Source organism: Gasterosteus aculeatus, chromosome 20, assembly GCF_964276395.1.
Source record: "Gasterosteus aculeatus chromosome 20, fGasAcu3.hap1.1, whole genome shotgun sequence".
NCBI lineage: Eukaryota > Metazoa > Chordata > Actinopteri > Perciformes > Gasterosteidae > Gasterosteus > Gasterosteus aculeatus.
In genome coordinates, this window is record NC_135707.1 from 15,625,283 (window position 1) to 15,645,317 (window position 20,035).

Genomic DNA, 20,035 nt, shown 5'->3' on the forward strand with positions numbered 1-20,035 from the left:
CAAACAAGCACCCGCATTTTCAAGTCTGACTCATGTCTAGCCGAGGCAGTGGAAAAGCGCATGCAGCCAGTATCATTGATGTCAGTGTCGTTGGTGAGGCTTGTTTACTGTGAATGACAAGGCCGGGGATGTGAACCTCAACAACTGCAGCCCCCCACACTCCCACAGTTTAGCGTCCTGCAGAGGTGGGCTCCCTGACAATCCAACTCCCAGGGCCCCCGTGACAATTTTAATGATTGATCGCTCTCCTCTTGATGGCGGTGAGAGGGAGCAGAGCAGCCCGCAGAGCGTTAAAGAAAAGGAGAGGGAGGAACGAGGGGCGTGGACGATCCCACAAGGTCAGAGCGATGTCCAGTCTTTTGTTGTCGGTGGTGAGATCGGTGGCCCGTGCAGCCGCGAGGGGACACGCAGAGTAACTGGCAGGAACAGATGTTCTTACACAATGAACATGTATTTAGTTGGTTGCTTGTTCACTAAAAGTTGAGGGGCTGACTTCCCTTTTTTTTTGTTGATACAAAGACAAATAGGGTAGAGAGTCGGGGCTTTGCACCTGTAGGCTTTGCACCTGTAGGCCCGTGTCAGGGTTAATTGCTGTTGGGGTATTCAGGTTCCATACGGTCGGATTAAGTCCTTTTCCTATCTAAGGGTATAGTGATCAGGTTGTTTGGGTGCTTTTCAACATTTTAATAGGTAAGAGCTATTTCTTCTGGATGGTTCGCATTAGTGTCTCTGTTCAGACAAATGGGCTATTTTCTATTATAACTTATGTTTTTCATTTTATTTCCCAGAGCGGATGTTTCCTTGATGATTGCTTGAAGCATTACACTGCACTCCAGACACACACCACTACATATAACTGCACTGTGGCACATGCTACTTTTAGCTACGTGTAGAATTTGTCTAACCCTAATGGAGTATTTGCAGTATGTTATCTCAACAAACAGTTGTTTGTGGCCTATCTGATGGGACGTGCAGGTTTGAACCACTTATTTCTTGGTATTTAACAAGGACTGTATAATAATACTACACTCATTCTCATCTGCAGACACTATACACAAGAACACACGTTCTTCAACTTTTTTGTCTACATCTAAACACGTATGGTACTCCACTAGTGGTATGGCAGGATTGAACCCTATGAGATGTATTAACGTTTGGTCACCAAGATTTAAAAGGTACAGCGTACCCTCCCATTCTTCTTTTGTTTTAGCACACATCCATAAACTCCCCGATGGTCTGTATTCTATATTTGTGTCAATTGAAAACATACATTCCCTTAACTTCCTTTCATTGTCAATGTATGGGGATGTTATCAATACCAACAAGAGATTGCGGACAAACCATGGATTTAAAATGGGGTGTGGCTCCAGTCATGAATGTGACTTAAACCATCTTGTGTGGGGGCGTGTGAGCTTCCTGTCTGTTTTTCTCTTGGAAGCTAAGAGCACTTTCAAGTGTGAGGTAAGATATTAAACGCATATCACTCGGTTGGAAGTCCTTAACTCATTCAGATCCACAGGACATGTGAGTGAGACACACAGTCGCTCCTGTTGCTTCGACCAGGTACACAATCATAAACAGGAGCACTAACACAGTCAGTTTATTGTCATCTTCAGGATTATTGGCCCATAAACGACCAGAGCCGTTCATAACTCATTGCCTCCCTCTGCTGGTGTGAGTGGATTGTAATGTTGTTTTACAACGTGCCTCATAATGTCTTGAAAAAATCAATTGTGCACGGCACTCAGTTGTGGCTGTAACTATGTAATTGGTGAGTTTATATTCACCTTGTCATACTGGATTTCATGGCATTTTTTTATTTGCTATTGTATCATTACTAAACAGTAATGAATTTATAGGTTGTCTACATAATGAGTCACCGTAATCTAAAGTAAAATTCATATCTGGTATTTCTATCATATATGTAGAACCACTTTCTATTAATATTCCCCTTGCAATGTGTTTCTGATACTCAGGATAAGTTATTCTCTGCCTAGTAATATTAACATGTTAGTTAATATAAGTGTTATCAACAAATAAGACTCATTAAACTAAGTAAGAGTGTTTGTGTTTGTGTGCTGGAAGAGGTGGCAGAGGATGTGAAACAAGCAAGATATAAAAAGATGAATAGTAACAGTTATCCTATATAAACACTGTTGTTCAAATAACTTTCCTTATTGTATCCATGAAGTCATTTGTGACAGTTTATATACTGCTGATAAGAGTGTTACGGGGCAAAATTCAATATTATCTCTCCTTAAACATAAAATTATTGAGGAATATGGGTACTTTTTCATGTGTGGTAGACAAGGAAGCTACTGACACAATATTATCCTGTTAAAAATACAAAAATTACTGAAACGATGAGTTCTAAGTGCAAAGAATATGCCAAACAATCTGCTCAGGCCTATTCTCTACCTAGTAGGCCTACAGCTAAAACAGCATTCACTGTAAAAAAACATTAAAAAAAAAACATTTAAAACATGTATACATAGTAAATCAGTAGGTTATTCCTTGTAATTAATTATATTATATTATATATAATTATATATTTTACAACAACAAAAAGTTAATTTAGCCTACTTCAATTAAACCACACCACCAACATAAATAATAATTCATATCAAATGCATTTGACACATTCTAAATCAGTAGTTTGAACAAAACTACTTTGTTCAAAGATGCGGGCACAATGAACCGGACGGTAGATGTCTCCCTCCTCCGCGCAGCTGTGCGTCTTCACGGGGACGATGCTGTCTACCGATGACCGAGTCGCCATTTTGAAAAGCAAACCGTTCACAGCACACCCGCCCTGAGTACTGGAACTATGCCGCGGGGCCGGCCTCGCAAACTGAGAGTTATAAGCAACGACGAAACAGGTAACAAGTACCAAAATTCCACGAATAAAAAATACAGAATGTGAGCTATCCAAATAACCTGCTATTATTAGGTCTACCATCTCTGTATCTTGTATAATAACACTTCAACGTAGTGTATATAGTCCCCGGATATAGTATTGCGGGTGGGCTTTGCTTTGTGCGGCGAAGGAGTGATTGAGGCGGAATGATATTAATAACGTTTCGGTGGCTCTTCTTATTGGCTTCCAGTCTAAATTGGTGTCCGCGAAAGAAACCACCGCGGTCTCGTTTAGCGTTACTCAACATACGGCTTTTACTCTTAATATTCGTTTATGTTATTTGCCGTTAGCTCGACGCTGCTAACTAGCTTGCTTCGCTACCACTAGCGTCGAGGCTAACACGCTACATGTTTTACAGTTGTTGTTTTGATTCCGCGAGGCATGTCACCGGCGAGGCGGTGCGGACGCCTGCGTTGGTCCCGTCGTGTTCGGAGCATCTTCTCGCATTCACGTAGTGACACGACACTTGACACACGTTGACATGTCCCGTCCGTGTGCTGGCATTTTGTTGTCAGCATCGGAATACAACACTTGGCGTTAGCTGTTGTGATACGCCGGTCGGGGAACGTTAACGCAAACAGCATGTTAACCAGCTGGTTCTGCTGCTCGATGTGAGCTAAGCTAACGTTAGTCACACAGGACGAATTATCATCACATTGGCGTTAGCGACGCAGCAGCGTGTTTATTTCCTTTTATGTAACGTAACATAATGAATGGCTGTGACTGACAGCCGTGATGGGCGTGACGCAACCAAGCTATTGATTGATTCAATAGTTGCTAAAAGCCCCCCCAACATGTTCACAGTCAAGCACTGTACTTTTAAAAACTAACGTTAAATCCTGCAAATCCACCAGAGTGGTTGCGCTCCGAGAGAGTTAAGCCAAATACGCACAGGTTTTGTTTTAGACAGAGACAGATGGAGGATGCTTTAGAAACTGGGTTATTTTTACGAGCAGACCTCCATTATGATCACAAACATGCCTCGTTTCAAGGGGTGATCGAGTATTGTGAATGTATTTGTAGAATACAGTGGACGACTGTCTCAAATTAATACCCATAAATCACAAACACACACACACATATATATATAAATACAATTATAAATGCTAAAAAGCTCTCTCCACAACTCAACTAGGTCAAACATTGTTTGTATTGATTGAGTCAACAGAAAATATCAATCTTACTAAAGAAAAACTTTAAATGGTGAAATAAAAAAAAGATCCTTGGGATTATGTGACACATAGTACGTTTACTATGTGTGTGTGTTTAAGTTTCTGAGTGAGGATTTTCACATGATGGTGTCTAGAAAATACACCATCATACTTTTTTTTTTTTTTTCTTAGAGCTACTGAACATATTATTATTTCAAAATGCACATGGTCATGTTCTTCATTTACCTCTTTCATCAATTATTCTCATGAGAAAGCCTCTTGCACCAAAAGTCATCTCTCCTGTACTCAGATGCAGATCCCAGTGAGACCAAGGTGGGAAGTTTCAGTGATGGGGAATGCAAGGACAAAAAGTGCTCAATATGCGGCCAGATCTTTACCACTGAGAGCCAGCTGCAGAGGCATCTCCGTGAACACGAGATCAACGATAAGGTAAGCTTAGCCCGCACACACGTCGGCCATCGCAGGCATAACAGGGGTAGTGTGGTGGGTGATTTTGCTCAGACAATCGGTAAATAAGAATAAAGGCTCTTAATCAAATATGCCTTTATTTATCCAATGGATGCCTTCTTTTTATCATCAACGTGTGTATTTGTATTGTTCTTACGATTCCACACATTCTGATCTTGAATCCGGCCAGTGTTAGCGCATTATTATTATTTTTGAGATTAAAAGGCCTCTGAAAACATAGTCCGTAGGGTCGCCCTTTTCAATTCTAAGCCAGCCCCCACCCCTAGGATACACAGGAATGGTTGTTGCTGTGCAGCTTGGGTGGAGGTATAGGCTGAGAGCACTGTGCTTTAATGCGCTCAGCGACAGGCCGCGACAGGCGTCTTTGAGATAGTTCACCTACAAGTACAACAAAAAACTCAACTCTCCTCCTGACTTTTTTGCAAGATAACTATAGGTATGTGTTGAATTCGGGCTTACTGGCAAAGCTGGAGGTGTCCTGGATTTTTCAGCACAGAGGATTTTTTTATAACGTGGAATTTCAAAGCTGTCATTTTTTTATTTGACAGATTTAGCCAACAAAGTCTGCCAATCACAATATTTGCAGCCAGGATCCTCCAAACTTCTGCACTGTGGTATATATCCTAGTAACGGAAGGGTTTTTCTTCAAACAGACGCATCTGGGGTTATTTACTTCTACTTAAGAAACACCACATTAAAGCAACATCCTTCTCTGTCTGTCATGTTTTCAGATAGCGGTGAGATAAGTACTGGTAAACAAGCACGTCCTCCGTCGCGGTGAATAAAAAACTGCCGTTGGATGAGACTTGATGCTGGACTTTTTAAGATGTCTTGTGCCCATCACAACATGCATCATCTGCTGGTGAACTTGGCACAGTGGAAACTGTGGTCCAAATGCAATGCATTTGCAACACAGTCTTGGCTCCCAGATGTGGGCGATATTTACCGCCTGCATCAGGACATTAAGGGAATTTGATGTGAGCCATTCCAGGGAAAAGTGAATAGAGTTGCATTGTTACTCTTTTAAAGCTGAACTCTAACTGATATTTCATCATGAAGGAGGACCCCAGTTGCTGCGGTCGTCTTCCTTTTATGTTTTTAAAAGTACATATAGAGAATACATGTGCAGTAACACATTGTCATGATGCACATTTTTTGTAGTCAATGATTCGTCATTGGATATTTGTCTAGTAGTCACCTCTTTGTGTCTCTATTGCTCTATTCTGGCCTTGTACCCGTTTCTTACAATCCGTCCTCAGACGCTTTCTGTCCGCCCCGCCGTCAGTGCCAGTACTCCCTCTCTCAAGCGCACTACTCACACGGGTTGAGGGGCCAGGTCCTTGACTTCATGCGATTAACAACAACGTAAAAGCAACAGAAACTGCCGTCATTTTCTGTCTCCTCTTGCCAGTCTCTTTTCGCATGATAACACCATAATCAAACCCGATTTCATTTCCTTCGGAGGAGCCTTTGCATCTGAGGACCATTTAAGTCGTTAGGGCCGCTGTGTTCACTCCCACGGACGCACTCTCCAATCAGCCTTAGTGTCCCTCACTCTTAAGTGAGACCCTACTGACGTCAGGGCTGCTCTCGGCCTTCACCGCAGTCACAGAGTACTCTGAAATTAACTCAGTCAGCTCCTCTAATATAAAACAAAATTCAATATTCAATATTTCTCGCTTGCAGTTTCTTTTACTTAACCAAAAAGATCAGTCACTAATAAGACGTTGTTCATGATTATGCACTAATGTTTTAAAACACCTGTTTTGTTGCAGATGGCCGCCATTGATTCTAGTAGATACTTAGGTTGGACCGGGGGGAAAAAAAACATCCACAGCCAATACAGTTCCTTCATTCAGTTAAGGGAGCATATTGATTCACCCGTGGGGAGAATAAACAACAAGGACATGATTTGATTTGAGTTTGACATCTTCTGCACTGACACCGTTAACTACTTTTCTCCATTCTCTCCTCGCTCCCTTGCAGCCCCATCGATGTGACCACTGCCCGCAGACATTTAACGTGGAGTTCAACCTCACACTCCACAAGTCCACGCACACCACCGCTGACTTAACCTGCCCCGTTTGCAATAACAGGTTCTCCCGCATCGCCAGCCTCAAATCCCACGTCATGCTGCACGAGAAGGAGGAGGTTAGTCAGATGGGCGGCCCAACATCGTCGATTCAGAGTTCCTAATGCTTAGGGAGAAACGGATCTCTTTGTGTTGTCCCTTGTCCGTCCTCTGTCCCCCACCCATCCGCCCTGCAGAATTTGATCTGCGTGGAGTGCGGGGATGAGTTCATTCTCCAGAGCCAGCTGTCGCTGCACTTGGAGGAGCACAGGAAGGAGTTGTCGGGCGTCAAGGTCTACACTTGCAAGACCTGCGACAAGGAGTTCAAGACGTCTGCACACCTCAAGGAGCACATGAAGAGTCATGTCAAGATGAGGTCAGGCCGGGCTACAGATGCCGATTCATTTCATCTCACTGCAACAGGCGGTAAAATGCTCTGAAGCTGAATGTGGGACATGAATCCAGGTATCAAATGTAAGCGCGGTTTACAGTGATATGCGGGATATAGCGATGCACAGAACGTGTTTTACCTCTCGTTATTTTTAAATTTGTATGACACATTAACTACACAAAGGCTAGCTATGAGTCATGGAGACAGAGTAGTAACTGCAATAGCACTAACCGTCAAGAGACACAACACCTAAAAGAAGTAGCAGCTCTGTATGGCACAGAAAAGACACTGAAGATTTTAGATGACAAAATACAAAAATGAATCTCAATTCATTCACTGTGGTTTGGAAGGAAATTGGATGGTCTGCATGGCGACATGCACAGTATAGCATGGCCTTCAGCGGAACGTTCTGTTCCTTCTCATAGATCCTCGTAACCTCGTTGATTGAATGCTCATAATGTGCAGTTCTACTGTCCATATGAGGACACCGGTCCCCAGTGCTGTGTGCTAACCCTCTACAGGCTATTCCTGGTTGAAACCAAGGTTCAAAAGAGCCTGCAACAGTACGGATAAAAGGTTGAACGGATACTGCTCGTACATTAAGTGCTGTAGTGCTTTTAAAAAAAAACCTATTGGACAATTTATTTTCATATATGGATTTTGTTAAAATATCAGCGTTATTCATTGGATCTCCCTTTTTCTGTGTTTACGTCTTGTGCAGGCCGCTCAGCTCTAGTTCCCGAAACTACAAGAAAAACATTGACCGCAGCGGGTTCCAAAACGGTTGCCACCACTGTGGAAAGGCTTTCAAAAAGCCCAGCCAGCTTGTGCGGCACATACGAATACACACAGGTGAGTGGGAAGCACAGAAAAGGCGTTCCCGACATTAGGTCGGATGTCCATTCAATAATCCACGTGCAGGAGACATACTCAACAACAACAACAACAATAATACTGTGTGGATTGTGTTGTCCTGAATGCTCCACAAACCCCCAAGTGGATGTTTTTGTTAGGTGTGGGTGGCCACTGGCCCCCGTTGTCAATGGCGGGGGCTCAGTAGCCTGCAGTTCTAATGCCGTAGGTGGGTGAGTGCAGCGGGAGACCATGCACGTGTGTGTGTGAGCAGTGGGCCAGTGCTGCGTCTTTGTTGTGTTTCTTTTCTAAACGCTCCATGATTCAATTGTAGGCCATATTGTATCACCGACGGGTCACATTTGTCTCTCTGAACTTGTCCTCCGTTTCGGACCCGTACCCCTCGGTGCAGCTCCTCTCTTCGCTGTCGTATAAAGATGTGTGGTGGGGGAGGGGTTGTGAATGTATTACGTGTCGCTGTGTGCAACCCTGTGTGGGTTCAGGCAGCGCGATCAGTAGCTTCCACTCACGTGTTCAACGTCAACCACATTCATGTTTGGTGCGTTGAATGAGTAATGGGGGATGGAGCATATTCCTCCATGCCTCAAATCTCTGAGGTTAAGACTCACACGGGAGACTTCGCACACACACACACACTCATCATCATCATTGAGTTGTCTCTATTTAGGCTAATCGTAGAGATGATGAAAATCATTTTCTAGTTGTATTCATATGGCAGGTTGTGCTATATCAGAAAAATAACTTTCATTATCGATAGTGAAAATGTATAACCTGTTTTTCGTGAATTTCCTTTTGTTGAAATGTATTTAATTGCTATAAATACCAGTTCTGTAAATGCCCTTCCATCCTCATTAGTGGCTAACAAGGCGGCTCCCTCGTTAGCCACTTCCATCATCCCTGCGTCATCAATGACGTCCACGAGTGAGGCGCCTCGTTTCGTTCTCAAATCTACTGACATTTGTGCTGATTGAGAATTTCCAATTACTGGTCCAAATATCAAATGATGGAACGAGCCTTAAAAGCTGCTTTTAAGCAATGAACGTATGTGACTTTAACAACAGATTGTAGTCAGCGGGGATCTGAAGGTCTTAACGAAGCCTCACGTTCGCTGTTTGCCTTTTTTCATTTTGAAGTTGTAGATTTAGATTCCATAAGAAGTTTGTGGCTACTTCAGTTGTAATTTCACCTGACCTCCCCCTTCCCCGCAGGCGAGAGGCCCTACAAGTGCTCACATTGCGGAAAGGCTTTCAACCAGAAGGTGGTGCTGCAGACTCACATGGTGAGGCACACCGGAGAGAAACCCTACCTCTGTATGTTCTGCCCGGCTTCCTTCTCGCAGAAAGGGAACCTGCACTCGCACGTTCAGAGAGTTCACGCCGAGGTAAGAGCACAGCACTATAGATGTGAGAGTGAAATACGCACAGCTCAAGCACTGAATAGCAATAATCTCCCTATGACGTCATTTTAGAATAAATGGTTCTCACATAATTGTTTTTCAACTCAGTCCGACATGGAAAGGCTACTTGAATCCCTCCCTAAAGCCTCTATTTTAAACCACTGAAGTCTTCCATTCATATGTTGGGTATTGAATCAGGTCGAAAAATAGAGATATTACATGAACTTCTCCTTTTAATACTGCTATATGGTTGCAAAAGCCCTCTCAAGACACCATAAAACGAAATTGTGTTAACCCGATTTATTTATTTCGGGGAATCTGTATTATTTCTGTGATTCTGGTTGCTGTCCAAGATATTCCTTTTGTAGACTTCCTTCACTCGCAATTGCCTGCCTGAGTGCTCACAGATTGTTTCCTTCAATTCCTCTTCTTCATTTGGTACTTGACAGCGGCCAACCTTTAAGGGCCCTCCTGACTCATCTGTCCTAATTCATTTTGGACTTCTCGTTCTCCCACGATGCACAGCCAACTAAGGTCACGTCCTTTTAGTGGATGAGGGGTTGAAAGAATTGTTACACATCAAAGTCCTCCGTAGGTCCCCATATGTCCATTTTGAAGGAGTGTAGACGTGCTTTTGCCTGGGTTTCTTAACAAAGAACATCATTGGGTAGGGGGGTGGCAGTGGGAGAAGCTCACAGTTGAAGACTGCTTCCAATGATGGTGCTGCAAGTCGAGATTGGTTGGGCTTTTTAGCAGCCTGATTGTAAAGCAACACAATGATCTCCATCACAGGAGGTGCAGTGGGGCCCCCCATCGCTGCCACAGTGCTCCATACTAGTTCATTTACTCAGCAGAAAGGAGAGAAAGCCGTAAAGTAGGAGAGATGCTGCGTGCTTCCACACTGAGCTCCACTGTCATTTGGCTGACTACTGCTTTTCTGTTATATTACTATTGTTACGTGATAAATTTGTTCACTTAAATAATAATAATTGGTGAGTAAATACCTGTTAAGCTAAGGTTACTCACACCATTGTGTCCAGCACCCACTGAAGCTACATATAAGGATGTGATAATTACAGTGTTCAGGCAAAAAAAAAAAATACCACATCAATTTAGAGGCCACTTGGTCATCCTTTTTGTCAGAGAAGGTTCACGTGACCTCAGGAGGAATTCCTGGAATTTTGTTCTAGTTATTTTACCTAATAACTATATTCTCACCGAACCTTTTTTTTGAATAAAAAATATTTCATTTTGAAAAATGACCGTATTCTTCTCCCAATTACATGCACTTTTCCCTCTTCACACATTTCCCAAGTATTTTTTGCCGTGCGCAGCGACTACTCAAGAGGACTTCTGATTCTAAAGTTAACCTGATAGAGATTCCATTTTTAGATGAATGGTCTTTCAAGCAACCTTTAATCATAGACCATAAAGATGGTGTCCTTCATGGGTTTTGATATGTTAATAGGCAATTACTTGATAGTCATCTGAAACATATTTGATGGAAAAAATAAAATAAAATTGGTGTTACCCTGCAAGCTTTTTAAAAGTATTTCTTTGAGAATTCAGTCTAAATAAAAAGCGTCAAACTAAATTCACTATGATGAGCTTTCAGGTTGAGTTTATGCTTATGAGTACGTATTGGATGGCTGATTTTGCCCCGTCCATTGTTTTACAGGCCAGCTCACATGATTTATTTGTTTCATTTAAACAAATGGCCTCTCTTGACCGTTCTTTCCCTTTTTGACTAAATAGATTACAACTCATTGAAGTCAGAATTTTCTTTTTTCTTTCTCGTTTCCAAACACGATTGTGTATTCCAGGCTAAAAGCCCACAATGGTGCCTGTTGATTGAATTACCTCTGGAAAACCAAACAACAGGACCATTTAATAATGCATCTAATTTTCATGAGTGTCCTTCGGCTTTTTGTTTTGCAGGTAGAGTTTGTCCATATAATTGACTGACTTCATGAATAAATCATGGTCAGGCATTTTTCATAATAGATTTCATGTGCAAATGCATACTCAGGAGCTGAAAACCTCATAGTTTAAGTGTTTTGTTCTTGTAGGGTGGTGTAGGCATGTTCAGGCAACAACACTGCACATAAAGTATACATAACCCCGCTGCAGAATATATAATCAACAGATTACTTCAGCTTTCAAGTATTATACTTCAACAGCTACTGCACCTGCTTTGAAGTGCTTGAGCTTCCACTACGTCTCTTCTATATCGAACCAGTTACAATCAGACATTACTTACGGTTTTTGCAGAAAGTATTAGTTTAGCTATTTACGTTAACCTCAACTTGCTCAGTACTGTGATAGCTGGAGATTGAGATATTGTCTTGTATGTGTTTTCTGACAGACTAAAAGCGGACCACTGTTTCCATGCATGGACTGCAGCTGTGTATTCAAGAAGTTGGGCAGCCTTAATGCCCACATCAGCAAGATGCACATCTCTGTAATTGAGGTGCCCTCAAGCACTACGGTAAGCAACCAAAAGGCTGTATGCGCAAAAAAGGTTGTTTCACTCTATCAGCCCATTATTCACTGAGTATATAGAACAGCCAATCATTTTTGGACTCGGGAAATAAGGCCAATAAGCATATTACACAGGGACATACAATGAGTACAGCAGGTATACTCAAAAGCAGATTAACAGAAGGTATCTGGTATAATAAAGCTTGCTTTATTTAGGGATTTGAACCAATTCAAATTACTTGTATGTTTTATAAAGTATTGCCTCTTGTCATTATCTTAATTTTTTTTCTTTCTATGTATGTGTGTATATGTATGTGTGTGTGTGTGTGTGTGTGTGTGTGTCTGTGTGTGTGTGTGTGTGTGTGTGTGTGTGTGTGTGTGTGTGTGTGTGTGTTGGTCTATATATATATATATATGTAGACCAACAAAGACACCAACTAACATTTGATTCATTCATTTTATGTCCTAGAGAGAGCCTCTACAACAGATTAGCCAGCTTTCAAATTGTCGGCCGTCTTCACCTTGTGAGTGGCCCTTTGTCAAAGTGGTCTTTATCTTTATTCTGCAGTCCTTCTTGCTTCGTTCCCCCTCTTCCTCTCCCTTAGGAGACAGGGGTGACGGGTCAGGCTCCCGGGGGACTAGAGGGCAGCGACGGGGTGACCGACGTCATCCAGCAACTTCTAGAGCTGTCTGAGCAGGTCAGCGGGGAGGCCGACCAGCCCCAACCTCCGGAGCCAGCTATCGCCATGGAAACTGCCATCAACCAGGACATCCTGCAGGTGAGCAGACGACATTCACCCACACTCAATAAATGGTATGACAAGGAAGAGGCCTTGGGAGTATTCAGAGCTCCATAGACCGACTGGAAACCACACGGCTGTCGTCTAATCTACAATACGATTTGAAATATCGATCTGAAACTGAAAAACTTAAACCAGTGCACCACTTCAGCCACAATCCATCAATTTGACAGGCCCTCTCACATAAAGGCACAGGTCAGGTCAACGCCATAAACACAAACATCAGCTCATCTGAACATCTGTCACTTTTACCTATAAAAGTTAGAGCAACCATTCATGTAGAAATCATTTGGCAAAGGATTGGGGGACCCACTGTGGGAATATGTTCGAGGAAATAAAAAGATCTCATTAAAAGCCTCTGAAATCCTTTTGGTTGCAACTTAATAATATTGTCAGTTTCCCTCCTTTGTCAACTGGATGGAAGCTAGAAGAAACATTGTCCATCCAGGGGAAAGAAGACAGCAGAATAATAGATTTCTTTTGCTAAGAAGCACAACACAGAAAGATGTGATTATCACTGAGCTTTCCTTCTGGCCATTATATTCTTTTGGCCAATGTTTTGTTCATATTTTTTACCTTATTTCAAGCCATACCTCAAATTGTTGAATCTATAATACTAATAATAGTTCTTAACACAATTAGGTTTAGTATTATTTAAATTTTTAAATTGGAAACATATTTTCCATTTTCATAACTTTTCTTGTGTATAATATGCTGCAACAAATAATCAGCAATCAATAAAAAATGAAGTACGTTTCCAATGAATTTGATCAAGGATTTCTGATCAAGGCGCAGATGGTTGCTCCATGCGAGGCAATGAACAGTGTTTGCATGTATTGATTCATTGATTTTATCGACCCCGAGAGCCAGAGAGAGAGAGAGCAGTGACAGCCCCCGAGTGAATAAGAAAGGGGAAGTCAACAAGAACAAGGAAGTTATAACAATCTTCTCATCATTTCATGGCAGTTATGTTCCAAAGTGCTAAAAAAGATCCACATCTCCCCAGAGCCCTGTGGGGGACGGGCCACTTTGATGGGTTTTGAATGAACTCAGCCAAAGTGCTTTCTTTATTCTGTCGCTTCTGCTTGTTTTCTTTGTGTGCCTCAGTAAAAAGACACAGAGCCACTCAGGCAGGCAGGCGGCACGGGAGAGGTAGAGAGAGCAGAGCAAATGCACCCGCTTCTAATCTGACTGGACTTAAAAGGATGCGTGTGTTTCGGTATCGGGCGCAGAGTGGCGTTACAACGCGGCGGTATCAGACCGCCTGGACGGGCTGCACACCCTGCTGGTTTGCTGGAGGTTGCACCTCCAGGCGTGGACATGGACACATCTAGATGTCTCTGTAGAGACCCACATAACCACATGCTGAGGGGGATTATTGTCTCTCTCATATTATATTACATGAATTCATTCATTCATTCCTGCATATTATACCCTCTAAGTGTGATATCAACAGCTGTCTATGCATATTCATCGAAGGAGCCAAAAAATGCACTTGATATGCACAAAACACAAGGTGTCTCCGTCTATGAGTTACTGTGAATTCATACATTTAATGAAATGACAGCGTGTCTGTTGCCAACAGGCATGCGAGTGACAACCCTCAAAAATATCACAGAAAGCTGCATTTTCCCACTTACAGGACTATTTTTTTACCAATTGGTCATGTTGATGCCTGAAACAAATTCTAAAATGTAAAAGCTGATGAATAGGCGCCATTGATTTCAATTGTGTGATTCTCAATCCGAATAGTTGATTCAATCAGCGGTGGATTGAATGTCGGCGTATCGAGTTAGTAATTAGCTGCAGCTTGAATGCATGAAGACGTTTTTCAAGCCGTGGTATTAGAGCAGATCTTTTGTTCTGTACCTTTTAGCAAGCTCTGGAGAATAGTGGGCTGAGTGTGGTCCAGCCGCAGAGCGACGCCGCATCCGCAGAGTCTCAGAACCAGACCTCCGACGGCGCTGGAGGAGAGCCCAAGAAAGTACAAGTCCTCCACAAACCGGCCCGGGAAAGGAAAAGGAGCATTTTCAAGAAGCCCATTCAAATGCCAGGTAGAAGAGAATATTACACAACGTTCACACAGGCATTGCATCGTAGTTACAATAATCACCCAATAAGACTGTGAGTCCTTCCAAATTCGAGTTGAAGCTCAGCAGGTTTGGTATTATTCTCTTATCTGGAGACTTTTAAAGCGACACATTTAAAATATCCGCCGTTCTTATCTGCATTCATATATACTGTGATTCATGTATACCGGGTGTTGTTTAATGTAAATAACCAAATATGTCACTTCATTGATACGGCTTGACAAAGACGATGCATTAATTGAAGGAGCAGCGAGCTGCCGGCCGACAGAAACCCCGCACGGCTGCTTCACCCTGTCTTCCTTTCGCCAGGCTCCATCAGGGAGGAGAACGGCGTCCGCTGGCACGGCTGCCCGTACTGCTCCAAGGAGTTCAAGAAGCCCAGCGACCTTGTTCGCCATATCCGCATCCACACTCACGAGAAGCCTTTCAAGTGCAAACAGTGCTTCAGAGCGTTTGCTGTCAAGAGCACCCTCACAGCACATATGAAAACGCACACGGGTATCAAGGCCTTCGAGTGTCAGCGCTGCCTCAAGTGCTTCTCCACTTCTGGCAGCATGAAGGTACACATGCGTCTGCATACAGGTGAGGAGCAGGTCCCCTTCCCCAGAATACACCATTTTCAATGCACCTTTTTCCCACTTTACTGGCTCATTCCTTCTGTGTGACAATGTAAGCAGTATTCAACCCAAAGCAAAAGGGGACATGCGTGAATGTTTTGGGTTTCCTGGCAGCCAGTGTTTGTGGCACTGCAGCCAGAGCCCTCACTTGTACTTGTGTTTGCAATCATCCTTTGAGAGAGAGAACCTCAAAACAATCTTCCGCTTGACATGAAACGTCAGCATTAGTGTGAATAAAAATAATAATAATAACGGCTTACTTATTATTTGCCTTTGTGCATTAGTTTTTGTTTATCATGTGATGGCACTGTCAAGGTTAATTGTGCAGTTTTTCTCTGGTTGTGTGTCTGAGCTAAGGGTTTTTGGTAGATATGCTTTATTTGTAGAATGCACTTTGACATCCGTGTCACTTTTCTGTGTCTTGATATTTGGTTTCTGAGGAAAAAGTATCCTGCTAAAAGTAGACAAATTAAAAAAATTAAATGACACAAGCTTGGTTACAATTTTGGTTTATGTGTGAGTTTCATATTCGTTTAGATTGGCTTATTGATTAGTGAATTCGGATTTATTTGTTACTTGGAGCTTATATTTGAAATCTTTTGCTTATCGTATCAAAGTACGTAAGTCCGAATCTAAAAGATCAACTGATTTTCTAAAAGTGCTATTTTTTTTCCCCCACTTTCCCCAGGTGTGCGTCCTTTCCCCTGCCCTCACTGTGACAAGATCTTCCGTACATCAGGTCATAGGAAAACCCACATTGCGTCTCACTTCAAAAGCTTGCAGCAGAAGAAGCACAAGTTTCCCCGCAGAAGCAACAAAGCCAAAGTGTCCAAAAGTAACCTACCTCTGCCCGATATCCCCCTGCAGGAACCCATCCTCATCACTGACTTTGGTAAGAGCACTTGTTGACAGCCACGTGTGCTTTAGTTTTCTCCTCTTCACGTATCCCGTGTGGCACAAAATGAGTCTTTTGTCAAGCAACACATGTGCTGCTTAACAGGCCTCATCCCATCCCAAAACCACCGCCTGGCTTTCCAACAATACCTAGAGGTGGTGGGCAGCGACCGTCCGTACAAGTGCCAGTTCTGCAGTAAGGCCTACAAGAAGTCCAGCCACCTGAAACAGCATGTCAGGTAAAGCGTCCCCCTAACGTTGCATGTCCAGTGGTGTTGCATGTTCTGTTGGATGATGGGTGGCTTCTTGGGAGCATTAATACAGGGGACAAAATGGCCCTTGTGTTTTTGTGGGTTTATCTCTAGTTCCCAGAGGCAGAACCCTACTTTTTTATGATGATGCCTTTTCACCACTTGCAGCCCAAAATGTCTACTTAAAATAGTGTGTTTAAGACAAGGAAAGTTTACCATAAGAGTGTCCCTTTCTGTGTCGAATTGATTCACCTGTACCAGTGTGACATTGGTCAATTATACAATTTTTATTGTTAATAAAGTACCCAAAGGAGGCGGGATGAAATTGATATGAGACACAGCGAGTGAGGAGAAAGAGAGGTTGCCATAGTGACCTGCTCGGACCTGCTTCCCACAGCTATGCGGCTCCGCTCCACAGACTCTCATGAAATAGTTGCAGATTTTATTCATTTCGAGGCTCTTCTGAATGGGTACACTAAATGTAAACCTTTTGATGATCTTGCTATTTATTGATTATTGATTGTGAAAAAGGGGTCAGCTCAAGGTCCTTTAGAGACATCTACCATTACATCACTGTCCCCTTGCAATACCGGGTAAAAATTAACAGTACAATGTACGGTGGCCCTGAAGTGCAAAACACAACGGCAAATAGGAAAGCACAACAACAGATAGGAAACACAACGACAAATAGGAAAAACAATGTTGTTGTGCTCTCTTATTTGCCGTTGTGTTTTCCTATTTGGAATTTGTTCGGGCTAAGCAGTAAACTATTATGATGATAGCTGTATAAATTATGTCCACCTTAAAACAAAATTCTAAAAAGCTGCAGTTTTGAGCCTAACTAGCTTTAGTGTTTCTTCCTTTTGTCACCCCAGGTCTCATACAGGAGAGAGACCCTACACATGTGTGCAGTGCAGTCGAGGTTTTGCCTCCTCTGGAGTCCTAAAGGCTCACGTCAGGACCCACTCGGGCCTAAAGGCCTACAAGTGCTTGATGTGCGACACCACGTTCACCACGAGCGGCAGCTTGCGACGCCACATGACCACCCACAGTGACCAACGACCTTACATGTGCCCCTATTGCCAGAAGACCTTCAAGTCGTCACCTAACTGCAGGAAGCACATGAAGACGCACAGGTTTGGGCTTTGCTGTGTATTTGTAAGCCGTTGAGTTCTTTCAATGCTTGTCCCGCATCGGATATGCAGTGACAAGGAAGGCCAAAACAAACCAGTAAAAAAGTAATCGAAAACTAACACATAAACTCTGCGGTTCTGCTTTTCTTGTTTGGCCAAACCAGGTATGAACTGTCCCAACAGCTTCAGCCCCAGTCAGCCGATGACCCCTTAGGAGGGGGCACGGTGGACCATGATATGCAGGTAGCAATAGAGGGAGATTCCCTCCAGCAACCATCAGCTACCTCAGCAGAGCAGCAAAGCATGCTGGGACTGGGCCAGACAGAGGATGTGAATGGAAGTCAACAAGTGACACTAGAGGCCCCCCTGACTGACCAACAGCTTGGGCAAGGAGAAGGTAAGCAGCGGTGAATTAATAATTAATAAAGGCTCAGCTCCATGAAGATCAGATCGACCCTGATCTAAATGTTTTTCATCATGAACCTTTTTTTGCTTGTTTAGAATTGGCTTTTCTTAAACTATCCCAGTTGTAAAATGCATGTCTTGTGTCAGGTTCAGTGCTCTTGACCTCCGATATCTTTTTTTCATGACATTTTAATATTGAATAGAATCCAAACGGAGGTCAAAGGTCACTAGAGTATCTTTCTATTGTTCTCAAAAGCTGCATCTGCTGTTATTAGACCAAACCTTCGCCAGAATAATACAATCATTAGTATTTGCTTATGTTTATTTGTTATGTTTAACCTGAACCAGATGCACTGTTTTTAACCCGAGCTTCGGTGTGGAACAGTTCAGATTTCCACCCTGACCAACTTTGTCAGTGTCAGACTAACCTTTTTTTCTTGCCGTGCGTCTTTCTTTGTGTTGACAGACTCGTATGTGACGACCCAGCATTCTTTGCCTCAGAATATCACTCAGTTTGATTCCGCTACACTTCCCCAGCCTTCCTTTGACCAGCAAGCTCTAACTCAAAGTACACACACACACACACACACACACACACACACACACACACACACACACACACACACACACACACACACACACACACACACACAATTGCTGTCTAACCTATTGCACTCATGCAGCCTGTCCCGTTCTGTCCTCCCACCAAATAGCACATTGGTTGATGCAGCGTGCAAAGGCTGGCCTCTAGAAGTCACCATGGTGATGGAATCTTTCACTCCAGACGAATCATTAAAAAGAAATCAAACATTAATGATGGAATTCATTTTTCTTCCGACAGCTCCACTCAAAGGACACAGCAGCTGTTGCTTGTGGGTAGAGGCCTGATTTAACACAATTCAAACAGATAATTTGTTTAGAGATTCACAGATGGTACATGTATCATCTCAATAGTTCCTTCCCTCTTCATTGCATTACTGTTAATCCGGTGGAGTGCACTCAAACACATGGCTGCAAACTTCTCCAAGTTAGTCACTAGGCTCTGACCACATTACCCCGCAAGTTGGCAAAAGTGACTGCTGTCAACAGCCGGGGTCCAGTGGAGCAGCGTGCGCTAGAGCGATAGTACACTCAGATCAAACATCTGTCGGGCACATTCCTGTTCTCGTCCCCTTGAGAGTCTCTGCAATCTTTTTACACTTGACATTTCATCATTTTAAATCTTTGAGGACCTGTGAGTGTGCTTACATTTTCAAGGGCACAAAGCATATGGGTTGATTTGTTGATGACTTTTGTTCTGAAACAAGTTGTACCGTGACATTTTGAAATCCTACTAATGGTCAAATACAGATTTACTGAAGTCAAACGTTTACATACGCTTGTAAAGGAAGTCAGATTTTTCTCTGATTGGAAGAGATACTTCTTTGTCACAAAAAACATTCATCAAGTTCGGTTCTTTTATGACTTTATTATGGGTTCACGGAAAAAGTTATCAAAGCAGTGACAAAACAGTGCCATGTACTTTACACTTACAAACAATTGTTTGCACTGTTGCTCTTTAGGGCTGTCAAAATTGTTCGAATATTCGCTTTAAAAAAACATATTTGAATATATTTGAATATCTGGTTGCGCATTAGACACGTCAATAACAGGACAAATTAATACAACGAGACATAACTACTTGTATAGGTAATTTATTTAAGTTTAAACCGATTTAACATATTACCTACACAAAAAAAAAGTAAATTAACTAACGACCAAGACCGCCGACCCCCCCCCCCTCTCTCTCTCTGTGCAAAGCGGTTTAAATGAACGACAACCATAAACAAATGCTGATCAAGAGTTTTGTGCAAGCAATTTAAGGTCGCGATTCTTGTTCCAAATACATCAGGCTTCATTCAGTGATTGAAACTGAAAGTTTTACAGTACCGACATTGAGCGCTCCGAGCGAGCGGTGCTGTAAACACAGAACTTTTTCCTTGGCAAATAATCAAATATATATTCGAAAATAGAATATTTGTTGACTCTTGGGACCTGCAGCTGCTTTGAAATGGCTGCGAGTGACTTTCCTGACTT

General features: G+C 42.7%; 1 protein-coding gene across 1 annotated transcript in view; it reads left to right on the forward strand.

Moving 5' to 3' along the window:
* Window positions 1-2,728: 2,728 nt before the first annotated feature.
* LOC120810964 (zinc finger protein 236) overlaps window positions 2,729-20,035 on the forward strand; it is a gene marked incomplete in the record, with an annotated part of 34,418 nt that continues 17,111 nt past the window's right edge. The window contains 15 exon segments of the mRNA XM_078095350.1: window positions 2,729-2,879; window positions 4,379-4,518; window positions 6,544-6,708; window positions 6,826-7,004; window positions 7,741-7,871; window positions 9,101-9,273; window positions 11,654-11,776; window positions 12,375-12,548; window positions 14,446-14,623; window positions 14,969-15,241; window positions 15,965-16,168; window positions 16,277-16,409; window positions 17,297-17,557; window positions 17,719-17,951; window positions 18,426-18,527. Coding sequence (XP_077951476.1) covers window positions 2,828-2,879; window positions 4,379-4,518; window positions 6,544-6,708; window positions 6,826-7,004; window positions 7,741-7,871; window positions 9,101-9,273; window positions 11,654-11,776; window positions 12,375-12,548; window positions 14,446-14,623; window positions 14,969-15,241; window positions 15,965-16,168; window positions 16,277-16,409; window positions 17,297-17,557; window positions 17,719-17,951; window positions 18,426-18,527 — 2,521 coding nt within the window.